Genomic DNA, 16,115 nt, shown 5'->3' on the forward strand with positions numbered 1-16,115 from the left:
TTTACAACGCCCTGCGTACGGATCAATGACACCATTCCCAAACGGTTAGATGTCACGACATTAATGCAAAGAAAAGATGATACCCCGACCCGAATGTTTGATACGCGGCCTCGACGACCCTCACGTCTCGATTTTCTCGCATTTTCTGATTTATCGCCGCGAGCAACTCTTTGTCCCCGTTAAATGTTTGCATTAAGCGCACGCATCATGCAGGCTCGTATGCAATTTCGCTCCGAGCGAACGGAGTAACTCCGCCGGCGGTTAGTAATTCAAGCGGCCACTTCGGAGGCAACAATGGACGTAACAGTAGATTCGCCGTAATTTTACACTCGAGTCTATTTTCCTCCGCGTTGCCTGGCTTAAGCCTCATTCGCCCAACGTTATTCGCTAATAGTGTGCTTAATAGTGTAAAACTCCACTTGTGCTGCGCATAAAAACGTAAATATGATGATTCTGAGCATACTGCGAGTCATAATAGTCAAAATAAAAAATTTAAATTTTCTCCTAACACAATCTTGTCGTTGGAAACAACAATAATAATATATATATATAATAAGTGCAATATTTTATTATATTATAATAGGTGTAACTAAGCCGATACTAAAAGGTGTAACCAGCTTTAGACTCACGCTGCTCGAGACGCGACAGGGGGTTGGAGAAAAGGGATGCTAGCGACACATAATCGACCTAACGGTCAGCATCCGCTCCGGCAATTACCTGGAGAAAATTCCAGGCTTCAGGCAATTAAGAGCGTAGCGCGGCGTGTGGCAGATGCCGCGGAAAACTTTCGTGATTGCGCGGGAAACTTCCGGAAGATGCAAGCCCGTGGTGCTATAACTGAACGTTTGTATAATTAAAACGACACGAAATACGCGAGCTCGAGAATTCTCGATATTCGCAGCACGCGCAAACGTCGGATGCGATATAAACCGACCGATTACTGCGACCATGGCAAGCGGTCGATAACGGCATATTATTAACATCCGCGAACACATCGAGATACGAAGATCATGATGCTCGAATAACCATTATGACATTTCGAATGGGAGACCTCGTACTCTCCAAACCGGAATATGCAAATTTTTACCTCGACTAGTGTGTAACATTACGAAAAAACGATATTCGACGACGTGTCTTAAATTTAGATTGCTAAATATATTTTATTTTAATAACAAAGTAGCAGATTTCGTAGATTTATAGTAAAATATCAAGAAATCTCATCTTTGACCGCGTCTTTTCAATTCTCAACGTATATTCTTTTAAACTTTGAATTCAAAGTTTATTAAAATCCGCTTGAAATTAATTGCAAAATATGGTACGCTCTGTTATTTATATTTCTTAAATTAATAAGAAATTTTTTTTTTCAATCGTTTGTAATTCGAAAACTATTAGTGCCTCGACATTTTTGTCTAGGAAAATCAATTCTAAAGTCTCCATAATTTGTATTGAAAAAAAACAACATATAACTAAATCAATTCTTCAAATCTCACGTACCATTCCCTCGTCTATCGACACGTCTTCTTCAAAGTAACACTCGTCATCTTCCGGTGTCAAGACGTTAGGAGCTTCCTGCGGCTCCTCCTTGACGTCCTGCCTCCTCATCCAATCCATAACAAAATATCCTTGGTTTCCTGGTGAATAGAAGACGTTCGGTCTCCCCGGCTTTCAATCGGTTTTCTGAATCATGTATCCCGAGTCATCGCATTTGACGAACGTCTCATCCGTCACTTTCGATTCATTCGACAAGAAACGAGATAAGAAACGAAAGGAGCTGGTCTGTGGTTTCGGCACGAAAAGTTCGAGTCGCGCCTCTTATCGTTCATCAACCACGCTCCGATTACGCGGAAGTTACGCCAGCGGTCGCGGTTGACATTTGCGAAATGTCAAGCCTCCTCCTGCCGGTCGGCTGAATATCGCGCTAACGAGACACGCTTCTCGAGATTGCGGCCGAGAGGGACGGCGATCGATAGTGCACTTCTCTCGCCTCGCGATTCGCACGTGCTCTCCGTGCCGCGCGGCTCGCCGGGAAAATGCGGGAAAAAAAAGTGCCGGCACGCGCCGATCACTATATTCGCACTCGCACTGCTTCGAACTCGTTCTGAGAATCGTCGGTACAAACGGTTCTTCGCAAATCTGTTCCAGCGACAGCTAAGCACATCGATTTTCCATTCTCCCTCGTCGTTGTCAGTTCGGGAACTGCTGGAATCCGATTGAAAATGAATCCCACATCAGGGGTGCAGTCGATGCCTCGCGAGCTTCTCTGTCTAACGAATTTGCATCAGCGATCGGTGAGCTTCGTCAATGTCAGCTCGTGAACTTCGAAAACGCGACAGTCACAGATGAATATTGCAAGCGCGACCGAGTCGATATCAATTTTGCGACCCTCGAAACCCGCAAATTTGATGAGAAATTTACGCCGATGAGAGTGTCGCTCGTCGTTACCGATCGCAATGTGCGCGGACGATGAATGATTCCGATCAGTGACCTTGGAAAATCCAACTGAACTCGAACTTACGTTAGGAGTGATGGTCGGCGAGCAGCGGACACGCCGATCGGCGGGCGATCTCGTTCAGCGGCAGGATCACACGCGAAGGACCGAACGAAACGGCGTCGTTAAAACTGCACAGTGACGTTGTTGCGCGTCGCGGTATAGATATGTATTTTATATCTATACGTACACACAAACACACACATACACACACACACACACATACACATAGAGTGGTATCGTGCGAGATTATATGCGAGAGACGCGCGCGCAGTCTCGCATGTGCACACGAGCGAGCTACGACCGCGGTGCAGCTGCAACTGTGTGTGCAGGCTGGGAATGCTGGAGGTGGTATGGAGGCGGCTCTCCGATGGGCGCACTCGCTCTCTGCCCGGTCTGTCTCTCTGCGTTCTCTTTCTCCGTCTCTCACCCTCTCTCATTCCATTTCGCTCTCGCTCCCTCTTTTCGCTCCGCTCACCCCTCTCACCGTCCGCCAGTTCCACGAACATTCCCCCCCCCCCCCGCTTCTTCTTTCTCTGTCTAACTCACTTCTGTTCGCTCGCCGGTTTCTATTCATCTCTCTCTCTCTCTCTCGCTCTCTCCCTTTCTCTCGTCAAAACTCCCGCTGGGCTTCTCCCTTCCTTCCCGAGGGGAGCCCAACTCTATCCCAGTTGCTCTATGAGTCAAGCTTCGCACTCTCTCTTTCTCTCTTTCTCTCTCTTTCTCTCTCCTCTTCTCCGTTCGTTCTCTTCTCGAAATGCCACGATTGTATTTTTAATCTTGGAAGATTAAGTTTCTCCTCTTCCGCCGTGAACTGGCAGCACCTCGTTACTTCATTCTTTCCCCGGATCCCTCTTGGCACTTCTCTCATTTCTCTTCCTTCCAGTTCTCTTCCTTCTTCGAAATCATCGACACCGCTTTCCCGCGAACTTCGTTCTTCCTTCATTCCCCAATTGACGATTCTCCCTCTTTTACCCATCGAGTTCGCATTCCGGCGGAGATTTAGTCGTTTGCAGTCGTCGTTACGGTCAGAATTGCTCATTCTCGCGTTCTCCCTTTCTCTCTCTTTATAGATTCTACCTTCTATAGCTGTTCTTTCTCCTCGCGTTCGCGGCGACTTTCTCTTTTCTTCTCCTCGCGCTATCTCCCTCAATCTCGCGCCAACTCGCATTCCAATATTCTTTTTCCTTCGGTTTGCTCTCCTAGAGCTATCTCTGTTGCTCTCTTTCTCTCTCTTTCCCTTTCTCTCTGTCCACAGCTAGTCGGAAAGCAACGACAGCGGACAGAACCGAACAGAGGAGAACGCAGGGGGACGGGCAGGGAAAAGAGAGCTCGTCCCAACGAGGGGATGGTGGTCGAAAGCCGCGATTCTTCGTCTCTCTTATTGCAACCGGCCTTTCTGATGCAACTCTCTCTCTCTCTTTCGGTACCTCATCCACCCCCACCATGATGTGGCCCTCCCCGCTTTGCGAGTTCCATGACCCTTCCCTTCCGCACCGTGCTGCCATGGGTTCAGGGACGATCCCATTTCAGTGGAGACCCAGCCGCTGTCCTGGGGGACTTCACAAACGGCGGGCTTTGTTTTTACAGATTCGCCTACATTTGCGTCGTTTAGAATTCAATTAACTCATTAATTTTTATCGCGAATAAACAAACGCAGAGATATTTAACTGAACAAACAATTGCGAGATTTTTTAAAAATACATTCTCGAGAATTGTCGTACTTCAAATATTAATATAACAGGAAATAATTTCATGAAAAGAAAATTTTAATTTTATCACTGATAAAAAGATAAATTATTTTCTTTTTAACATCGTAGACATTTCAAACATATTGTTTTTAACGATTAATTTTATTAAGGCAAATTTATTGCAGATTGAAGAGTCAAGAAGATTTAATGCCCGCATTTTCGATAACTATGAGAAACACACGGAGAGAAATATTTCTCTGTCCATTCAGAATTCCAGAATATCGTTTTAAACTGATATTTCGTGCACGCTCTTCCGAAACACGCGGCAATTAATTACGAGGGTATACACCGATAACTATCGTCACGGAAGACCGGGAAATTCGATCTCGCACACATGAGGTCGCGGAGCATAAAGGTACCATCTCGCTCCCGCGTTGTACAATAGATGAGAGAACTCGAGTATGCCTATCGTAAAATCGATAATCGACGACGCGACGCTTCGTACGTACGGAAAATATTGTGCAAGCGGCGTTTCGGCGGTCAAGCATCATCTCACTCTATGAAGTGCGTCATGTCCCTTTTAGCGCGGAAGGAAGTCAGTGTGAATGTTGACCTCTCGTGACATAAAATTACGTCATTTTGAAACACTCTTAATGAGACTATAAACATACGAGAAATGTCTGTTTTCGCAGTTTAAAAAAAAAAAAAAGACAAATATTTCTAGACGAGCTTATTGGATGTACTTTGGGAGATTTAAAGCTCTAATTTCATTACTTCTTATATAGGTCCACTCCTGAAAGGGAGAACCGGCGTGTCTCAGCACGAGAAGGACGTGACACATGCTGAACCTACGGCACAGGACATGGAGGAGAAAGAACGAACGAGTGTCCCTGGGAAGCGCGTCGCAAACGAAGAGAGATTGCATTGCAGTAGTGTATCGAGTAATTTGTGGAATGTATCTTAGGAATGATTGGACGCGAGGGTGCGCTTCATTGGAAAAATATTTTATCTGTGGCATCCAGTGATAGTTATCCCTCATTTTCGTACTATCTCTCGAACAGTGAAGGTAACGTACAAATGTTTTTCTCACCAATTTAAAGATTGACAAACGTACAATTCGCTCAATATTTGAAATTATTTCATAAATTTCAATTTCCTCCAATTCTCACGCAACTTTGTTATTTAAAAGTGTTCCCTCGTGCGCGTTCGTGCCGCCGTGAGTGCTGTCAAAAGAGAAGGACTCATCATTCAATCTAATAGAGCTTCTCCCCTCATATAATCACACAATCATGCGATGATATGGGGCTGCAAAACTTGAAATTTTTCCTTCTCGAAAATGATTATTGGTTCTCGAGTTCCAATGCGATGACTGTTACGTCACTGCAATCCGGCGTAAAACAGAAAGAGACGGATGAGAGAAGAGAGAAAGAAAATGAGAAAGAGAGAGAGAGAGAGAGAGAGAGCGGAAGAGTGAGCGAGAGAAAGAAAGATAAGGGGAAAGGGGTAAGAGGAGAAGAGTGAGAGACGTGATGCTGGAACGTGTGTTAGTCATGGGTTGCCCATAGCAACCCACGCGGCTAATGCACGCGTTATAGGCGCCTCGTACAGGGCCATAGTGTACAGGGTGTCTTAAAAGTCACAAATTCTTAAATATCGAAGATATTAACGGTAAAAAGCTATTAAAAAAAATTAATATCGTAAGCATTAATTTTATAGTTGTAAGCCTTTTATAATATCTTTTCGCAACAAATAATAAATTTTATTTTTAATTAACTTCCACTGTGCGCGAACGTTCCTTTTCGAAACCTCAATTTGAAATTTTATATCGAGATATTTTGTATTAAATGTCAAAAGATTAAATATTAATCATACTTTCGCTGTGAAATATTTGACTGGAAAGAAATTTGCGAAGAAACGGAAGACAAGTCCTTGATTTTGTCGCACTCTGTATACGCAACACCGTACGCGCTCTTCGTACTACGCTTCTACTACGCGCGCACGCGTGCGGCACACTCGCGTGCTACGCACACATGTGTTACCGTAGTTAATTGATTTCGCCTCCGTCGGCCGGCACACGATGTTACCACTCGATCTGGGCAACGAAACCGCGTTATCGGCAACCAAACGCACATGCCCACAAAACATGGCTGCTGAACTATTTAGGGTTGCAGGAGGTGAAAATCTCCCTGTGTTTCAAGCCTATTCGACAATCTGCTTTCGAATCCAATAAGATAAGCTATTTTTCGAATATAGTGGAAGAAACAACTCATACTAAAGATATTCATAATGCATCGCTAATTTTTTGCAGTATCGCTATCTGAAAATATTTAAAGCATGTAAAGAATTTCAAGTCTTCTTTACACAAAAAAAGTATATAGCAAAAACTAGTACAATTTCAATTTCAAACAAAATTAATATAAATATCATATAAAGAGAATTACATTGAAACTTTTAAAGATAAAAGAGTCTGTAATATGATAAAAGATTTTATCATATTATGCATAGTATATTAAATAATTAAAAGTTTAGATAAAAAATAAATATAAAAATAATATGAAAAATATTTCAGGTCTTTATCATCGCTGCTGCATTTCTCTCTAACGATTAAGTGTTTCGCGGAAACGTAAGATCGACTCTGATTTTTCTTCGGCGTATAGATCGGTTAATGACTGACATTACAAGCGGGTATAGCATGATCAAATCAACGGTGACTGGAGTGCAGCGAATGTATCAACGCACGCATTATGTTAATCAGGTCCAGGTAACGCGATTTTTTTGCTTTATTCTTTTGCAAGCGAATCCTTTGCGTAATACTCGCTTCGCGACCCGCTTGCTGGACAAAAGTTGATATGATCGCAAGAGCCAATAAAGCAACAGCTAACTTTCATGTGTTGCAGCACGACCTTCTGTGTTACGCGTATCAATATCGGAGAGATATCTTCATTTTTAAGAGAGAAATTACTTGTATTGCCGAGAGAATGTGTCATTTTATATCGCCAATAAAAATGCACGATGCGCGATATTGAACGTGCGATGAAAATATACAAAATATCCCAACAGTTTAAATATTATTTTCACTTGTAGACGATTAAAAAAAACATGTTAATCATTCATTAAATGTAAAAATATTTCTTAAATTTTTATGGAAATTTTTTAATAAAAATAAATTGAATGTATACATATTTAAGTGATGAAAATAAATATTTTGTAATTTAATAATAAAATATAAAATATATTTATAATGCAATTTAAGTATTGAAAAATTGGCATTAAAATTTAATAGCTAATTTTATATTTAACTAATAATTGTTACTTTTCTTTGTTTCCAGTCGTTTGTAAGTCAAAATGCATGTTCATGTTTTGTGACTCTAATACTTAGGAGTGGCAACGGTTTTTGGTGTCTATTGAATAAAAAATAAAGCCAGTCAACGGAAGTCGAAAGACAATCCTTCGAGAACGAGAGAGTTACATGTATGTAACGAATTCGACAAAGTCACGCATGAATTAAATATACAATGGGTTGTAGTCGGCTCAGCGTCTTTACGCTGAAACTTTGGCGAACGAAGTTTATGTCGCGTAAACTCTCCTGCAGCTCTCTCATAAATAAGAGCAGGTTTAGCTGTTATTAACGCATGGCGCAGCGAGTCGCCGATCGATCAAGCTCGAACCGAAGAAATGCATTAGCGTTTCGAAAGTCGGCGAACTCCGCAGGAACATCGCAGGAACGGAAGAGGCAAGAGTTGCGCGAGAGAAACCCTCGCCTTCCTCCTTTCCGATATATTGTTCCCGTTCGCGTCTATCTGGGGCCCGAGCTACGAATCTCACTCGCTAGATCCCACGCTTACGATGGAATTTCGAGGTCTTCGGGCGGTATATCGGGCCCATTCTCATCCCACATTCGAGTACATCTGCATTTACATGTGAAGTTAAGACGTGCGATGTTATGTTAATACAAGCTGTTATTCTCGTAAAAATGTAAGGGCCGGCGAACATCTTGTGAATACATATCGCACCGGTATATTCCCTATGCGCGTTATTTTGTTTCTTAAAAATCTCCTATTAGAAATTTCATTTTTAATCGAACATAAAATCTACCGTAAGTCATTAGAAAATCTTTGAGAATTCACGATAAATCTGTAAAAAGAATCAGTGGAGCTTGATAATGCTTGATAAGTTCTAGCTGCATTCACGCTGATTGACGTCTGATTACATTTTCCTTCATAACTAGGCTTATACTGTGGAAAGATCCGTTAGGCGGAATTGGTTAACCAAGGTTATCGGTGCGATCAGAGGCGAGAGACACCCGTAATTGCAATGTACACTTATGTTGTTCGGCGTTACCCAGCAAATCCATAAATCAAGCCGCTCCGTAGGAAATTTGCGCAATGCACTTTCGTTACATCATCGTTGCGCTTATTCGCCGTATCCGCCATATCGTGCGTTCAATTATTCGCGAAAGCATTTTATATCTCGCGAAGAAAACGCATATGTATTTCGTCAGTGTAGCAATGCCCCTTCCTCTCGTCGGGACTCCGATTCGGCAGTGCCCCGTCGTGATAAAATTGCCGACCTGGAATTCGCGCTCGCGCCGATGCGAATTTGTCACGCATCGACGGTTCTGCACGCGGTTCGAAAAATAATGATTCAATTTTGGCCCTTTCGCTATCAACAGGGCTAATGTTTATTTGGTTCATGGAATGTATTTTTATTAGTTCAATTTTAAGCGCTGCTTTTTGCTTAAAAAAAGAACATATCTTTTTCCGTTTATAATTTCTTTTGATTTTAGAGATGCATAAAAGGATAGATGAAGAATAGATTGTTCTTTTCGCAATACTCTATTAAACTACATTGGTTCGTAGTATCGTATCATTGATTCGTGGAATCGCTTATCTCGGCACACTTGGTCGGCAATTTCATTTCTGTCGCTCAGGCGATTCGTTTTAATCAGGTCGTTATATCCCCTATTGTTCCGTTGTTCACGCCGGTTTGTGCCGCCTTCAATTTACGACGCCGTCTCCGCGGAATGTCTTCTAATAATCGCTAATTAGAGTTAACAGCGTGCAACCAGCCGCCTCGTCCCGTCGAAAACGATTCGCGATCACGCTGCCGTCTAGTTTCCGAGAATCGGCAGCAATTTCATAACAATAGTAATAAAAGCGATGAGTTAACGGCAAAATTACGGTAAAACGATATAGAATAATCATAGATTATACATAGGTGCAACATTTTATAACTTTATTATCAATATTTAAATCCACGAATGTAACTTGTATATAATTAGAAAGTGTTTTATTTTAATTAATTATTAATTTATTAATAATAATAATTAATAATTAATAATTAATAATTTTAATCAATTCGTTAATAATAACAAATAATAAATTCCGAGATCATTTATTTGTTTTTATTCTAGAAATCTATTCACGTACACGATCTTTTGATTGTGTGTGTTGAATATATTCTACATTCCATTTGTAAATCATTATCATTTGTTATACGGTGAATATGAAGAATTATCCGATTTTTGTTTCATGGCAATACAGAATATCGATGGTTATTTAACTGATTAAGTGGAATTTATCGGGCATAATTATCAAATTAATTATGATAAATATGAATAAAAATAAATACAGAATTTCGAATCGTTAGAATTGCATTCAGTAACCGATATCAAATTATTAATATAATAGTAAAATTTTTATTAAATTAGAATTGCTGCGGCCCGCAATTATAGCTGGATTAACATATTAGATGCAGCAGATGTTTATAATTCAGAGGGAATATGCCATATGAATCCAGTGTGACGTTAATGGAAGGTTACTCGACAACCGCAAGAGGATGAAAATAAATGCATTTAATAACGCTACGAAGCAAGCGGAGTCGCTCAAATATACAGAAATGCTTTTTCTAAGAGTCGACAAAATACAAAACTGACATTTTCTCAAAGGCACAAGTTTTTTTTCTGAACTTTGCTATTCCTCTCGTTAAATATCTCAATTTTCGATAATTAAATATTCTGATAACAAAATCTCTAATTAAGCACGAATTAATTATCACATTTTTGTACTAAAAACCTGTAACAGAAAAAATAAATAAGCAAAACGCGAATAAATACACGAGTCTCAACTTACTATCTTTCTATGCTTCAATCCTAACAAAAAGGAGAACTGTGTCAAGTAGTTCAGTGATGATGTAAAAGTAGTCGCGAGTTGCTCGAACTTGCCAGAATTAATCAACGTTATTCTCACTATTAAACAAACTTTAATTAAACCAAACTGCTCGAGCATCGCGCGTCATTTCACGCCGAAGGGCGTCCTAACAGCGACCTAAGGGCCATTGACTGGAGGCCTAAATCGTCGCGGCGCGATACACAGGAATGCGCCGGGATACTTCACGAGGATACGTAGATGCCGCAGCGCGGGAGGATAAAGAAGGCAAGGAGTAGAAGAAGGAACGAGCTAAAAAAAAAGGAAGGAAAAGAGATGAGAACAAAAGACGAGGGTGGAGGACGGGAATGGAAGCGGGAGGTACACAAATTGCAGCAGTGAAAAAAGCGCGCGCGTTCTTCAGCTCGTTGTTCCTCTTCTTCTCCTGCAATCTCGGGGCGAAACTATTGTCTTTATGCGAGCATCCTTCGATATCTCACGGTTTGTTCAGTGTCTAAGGCTCGGGGGCTCCGCCGATTGCAACACGGACGACCTAGTTTCGAGAATGGCAGGGTTTCGAGAATGGCAACTGATCAGCGTGCTACTTGAAAACGTTTCCTCTCGAAGAGACGAAATTACGCCCGACGAGCTGACAAATGATTGAAGAACAATTTGCTTTCCAATTTTTTATTGCACTCGAAAAAACCGATTTGCTTAACAACACTGTATTTCACACATGTCTAGAATCGAAAGTACGATTCGCTCATGTCGGCTTTAACGAGAATTCTAACGAGAAAAAGGTAATTTAATAATAAAATACGCAAACAATAAACGTATAATATTGTATTACATATTAATAATAAATTAATAACAAAAATAAGCATTCTTTTATGTAGCATTTTTATGCACTAATTTAATTTCATGCTCGATATTACTGTTGGCTATCAATATATTATCATATTGAGTATTTCTCATAGTATCTATGGAATTTTGCAAGTTCGAACCTGCAGCAGCGAAATTCTCGCGTGCTCCACGACGTGTCCTTGACCGTGGACAAAATTTCTTCCTTCAGCAAGGAAGACGCGTTCGATCCGGCAAGAATCGCGCAACGAATATTTTTGCGTTAACATTCGAAAGACTAACAAAAAGGTACCATCGCGCTTGTACTCGTTCTTTATATTTATGTGCATATTCATGAACCCGTTGGTTTTCTCGTTGGTTATGCATTAAAATTCCCTTTACCAGGGAAAAAAAACTTGCCTATAGGTAACGGCCAATCAGCGGCCGGTAAAGAGATTCTAGTCGGATAATGGCAGCGAATGACATTGAATCGACGTTGTTTACCAGCCGCAAAATTGATCGTAATTAACTTTCATGGATTTAGCGGCTGCTATAGACTTGAGATTAATGAGATCAGACGAACAAGCAGAGGCTCTTTTAATATTCGCCACAACTGTGTTGTAAAATCACAATCGCGATTAACGATGCGAGATTAATTTCTAATATCTTCAAAACTTAATTGGAATAATAAATAAGCAAGTATTTTTTAATCCACCTTTGAAGAAGATACAAAAAGTATGTTTATTTCTAAATTTGAGATACTTGTTTTAAATACCATTCAGTTTAATTTTCGAATCCTTTATTGTCGAAAATTAAACTGAATAAGTAATTAAAACAAGTATCTCAAATATAAAAATCAACATTCTTTCACATTTCGTTGAAAAATTCAAAAATGGACTAAAAATTAATCTTTGTTAAGTTACAAATTTCAAATTAAATTTGAAGGATATTAAAAATTGATTGATGCCATACCGTTAATTGCGTTTGTTATAACATACAATAATTTTAACGAGATCAGATTTAATTAAATTCTTATAGATATGCGACGTTTAATATATCTGACTTTTGTCACAGAATATGTTAGAAAACAAATCAATTTTTTTTTGAAAAATATTTTCAACTGTCTAAAATCTTATATCGTTTTATCGTGGTCAATTTAATGGTTATTCTTTTACGATTGCTGCTCTAAAGGTATGCTCGAAAAGATCATTCTCAAAAAATGACACGTCTTCTTCAGACAAGCAAACGATTCGGAAAGAATGATCGCCCTGGTGGCGGAGTCCCTTCGAGAGTCCGTCGGAAAAAGAGGTCGCATTCGATAAAAGGGTTTCTAATTGACGCTGGGCATCCCGCGGAACGCCTTATAAGGCAAACTTCGAGAGTCGGCCTTTGCTGTCGGTCTGCTCGCAGACAAGCAGAATCCGAGGCGACCGTGCAGAGGCGCCTCTTCGCTGCCGAATTTAGACTGAAAAAAAAGCATCACGTTCTTTCGGAAAGAACGTGAGGAAACGTGGGATTGGACGTTCTCGTGAGATCAAGTTTGTCGATACCTAAGATCCGGAAAGAGCAATGTAACGCATTCGCGCGATAAAATTTAAAATAAACTTTTACCAGACTTTGCAAACTGATCGATAGAAAAAATGGTTGAATATCCGATGCAGATTGTTTTGTTTTCGACGAAAAAGGTAATAAATTCTCTTGGCAGTGTAGAGTTACCATCCGTAAAAGAACATAGAATCGCTAATTAATCGACTAAGAATGCATCCCCCGGGCGTGCAACGTTGCAACTGAATTAAAATCGTGCGGCGTTGTAAATTATACCGCTAAACGCATGCATACGGATACGGCGTGACGCCGCGTCGCAGCCCTGTACATACATATGCAAACAGCATGACGCATTCGTATTCATGTATGTAGATTCGGGACGGTCCAATCCTTTGAGGATCAATCGGCTGACCGGCCCGCGCAATGCGTTCTTAGTCCAACGTGATTAACGAGCCGAACACCGTATTTGCGTTACGTGATGCATCGTCGATTTTCGCAAACAAAATAATATTAAATCTAGCACAGAGAAATATGAAATATTGAATTATTTCAAAAGCCTTCGCGTGTTTTTTTAATTTCATCCTTTTTCAACCACTTCTTTGTTTCATCGTTTTCACTAACTGGTCTGTATTCGGTTTAAAAAATTCAATAGATTTTGAATTGATAAATTTTTAGGAAAAGAAAAACTTTCGAAATATCCTGGTATTTCAAACCAGCGCAGAACAGAACGAGAAAATGACAAAAAAAATACAACTATAGTCCTGCAATTCCTTCATTCGATTTTTCGAATTTGAATCGAGTGAATCTAATTTGAATACATTATTTTTTCTAAACTATTCTATTTGCTTTCATAATTTAATATTTGTAAATATTTGTCAATTGTATAAAATAAAATATATATTATTTTTCTAAAAAAATATCTATTATACAAGCTTGAGTGATTAAAAATTTTATCGGGCTCGAAAATATTCGATTATCTTATCCTTATCAGACGTCGTAGATTCGTGGTATCTTCGAAATTTCCACGTAACAGACGATCACGATATTTCCTTTGAAATTCTATTTGCTTTTATTCTTACCGTATTCAGTAGATCCTTGATCAGTGACGGTCGAGCAGTGACCCTAGTGGACTTTGTTCTCCGAACAGCCACCAAACTGGCATCTCTCGCCACTATTCTTGGCATGGTGTTTGATCTAACCAACCGATACTCGTCCCCCGGCTGCCTCCTTTTCTTTTTAAATGTGCCGCACAACATGTTCGTGGTATCGTCCTAATTAAGCTTCCGAAACCGTGGTATATACCTTCTGGTGTTTCATCCAAGCGGGACCAAAAGTGTCGCAAAAAAAATTAACAGTTTCAGATTTTCAATCACAAAAGTTGTACAAGCAGCGGTTTATCCTTCGGATTTAATCGATTATCCGCGAATATTATGCACAAAAATGTAATCGATATCCGTTACGATAATATCGAAAGTAGAGAAGTCCTTCACTGAGTTCTCAAGCGGAAATACCAGTCAATCTCAATGCTTCGAATCGGGATTTTTCAACCGCAAAATGAACAGACATTTGATTCTTCAATCGAGCATTCGCGAATTGTCTTTCTTTAATATGCTATGATTTTATCGATAATTACTAAACTAATTGTAAAGTAAAACTTGCAGTTAGCGATATCATTGATTCTCCTATCAAGTTCTTCTAGAAAATACAAAAGTTTATTTCTCGCTAATGTAAAAATGCAAATGTTCACCAGCACAATCTGTTCGATCAGCAAATGGAATCACACGCGAGTTTTTTCGCGTATAGGTATTCGATACTTTTTTTCTTGGCGGAGTACAACGGCGCCGTCCGCAGATTCCTGCATCTACTTGACCCTCCCGGCCGCGGCCGCACCCCTTGCAAACTCGTATTAATCGGCCGGTCTTCCAATCGTCCGCGCCGTTTCTCTTGTTACTCGGCTTTCGGCATCTCGCTTCAAAGTGTTCTCACCCTCCTGTTTTCGACGGCAACAGCCACCCACGTACTAATTAACCGTAACCGCAACACACGTGCTGCACACGAGAAAGCAGTTCGAAGGATCGAAGGTGATCGACCGAGCGAAGTAATCGGACTATTGGATCCTCTCGCGCGATCTCGGGCTCGGCGAGGAGGTCGCCGTCTGGTCTCGATCACACTGGCCGCAGGACTCGCGACAGGACACTTTCTTCCCCTACTACTCTTGCGATTCCTCTCACTTCCTCTCGGACTTAAAGCTCTCTTGATCTTATCTTGCGTGAGTACGTCCGATCCAGTTCGCAATTTACCGCCGAGTGCGTGTCGTAATCAGAGATCTCCGGGTGAGTTTCTCGTTCTCGTCGTTGTTGTTTCTCGCGCTTGATGTCACGCGTGGCCCCGGCACCTGATGCCTCCAGGCGCGTTTTCGGGCTGCTCGATGCTCAATTAACGGAATCACAGCCGGCTCGCAGTCGCAGTGAGAGCCGAGAGTCGACTGAAGGCATAAGGCTCCGTTCGCGGGCTCATCGAAGGAACCCCACCACGTTGATTTTCAACAACACCCGGCACCCGACCGGCCCGACCGGACGACCTGGTCGCGTGGCGCTCGGCACAGATACACAGTGTTTCTCAAAATCTTCTTCGTCCTCTCTGAGTGCATTAAATTCTTGTTCAATGCGCTTAAATATCAATGGTTAAATTTCTTTGCAAAATTTAAGGACAATATCGTTTCCTTCGTGTAATTAATTATGATTTATTCGTCTCACGTCCGTAAATAACAAGAATCGTAAAAATCGTTGTAAATGTGGATTGCCTTGGATATTATCAATGCTCAATTACACCTTTATGATGCTTTGTCTTCGCTCGTAACAATTTAATATCTTCCTGTATTAGATTTGTACCGCTACTACTTGAATTATTTTTTATGATCCAGAATATAAAAGTTTTCTTTGTCCTTTTTTTTATTTTTTATCGCAAAAACATTTTATAATACTACAACTGATAGACATAATTGTGTTGAAATATAATGTTTCAAGGTGAACTTGAGATAAATAAAAGATAAGTAGTTTGTGTAAAAAAGAATACTTTGTAACAATCGTCGTTCGATGCTTGCGAAGCAAGAAACTCCGTTTATATCAGAAATCTCATTTTCAATGGTATTCTATTTCATGCAAAGTATTCTCGTTGCATAATGTCCTCAGACATTTGCGCGTAAATAAGTAAGCCTCGAAGGACTCCTCATGTGCGCGAGAATGGAAGTTTTAACTAGCATAACGACCCACTTCTCAAATTTCCGAATCGGAAGTGTGCTCGGAATACGGAAGACCTTGGTACTATAGACGAAGCCTGTCTGGCGGAACGAGACAGCTGAAGAAACTCGATATCGCATCTGTCATGAATTTTGTATGACGCCAT

General features: G+C 40.6%; 1 protein-coding gene across 3 annotated transcripts in view; it reads right to left on the bottom strand.

Annotated features, from left to right (window-relative positions):
• Window positions 1–16,115, bottom strand: part of LOC105673454 (amyloid beta A4 precursor protein-binding family B member 1-interacting protein-like) — a 117,774-nt gene that overhangs the window by 54,983 nt on the left and 46,676 nt on the right. Inside the window, exon 1 of one of the 3 annotated variants that reach the window (XM_067352185.1) lies at window positions 13,790–13,981. The exons of 1 other annotated variant lie outside the window; for it this stretch is intronic. In XM_067352185.1, the coding sequence (XP_067208286.1) occupies window positions 13,790–13,966 (177 nt within the window). In that variant the 5' untranslated portion in view covers window positions 13,967–13,981. Of the gene's footprint in view, window positions 1–1,494; window positions 2,935–13,789; window positions 13,982–16,115 lie in introns of those variants that run through there. One more of the 3 variants, XM_012369100.2, reaches the window with a different exon arrangement.

Source organism: Linepithema humile, chromosome 3 (genome assembly GCF_040581485.1).
Source record: "Linepithema humile isolate Giens D197 chromosome 3, Lhum_UNIL_v1.0, whole genome shotgun sequence".
Taxonomy (NCBI): domain Eukaryota; kingdom Metazoa; phylum Arthropoda; class Insecta; order Hymenoptera; family Formicidae; genus Linepithema; species Linepithema humile.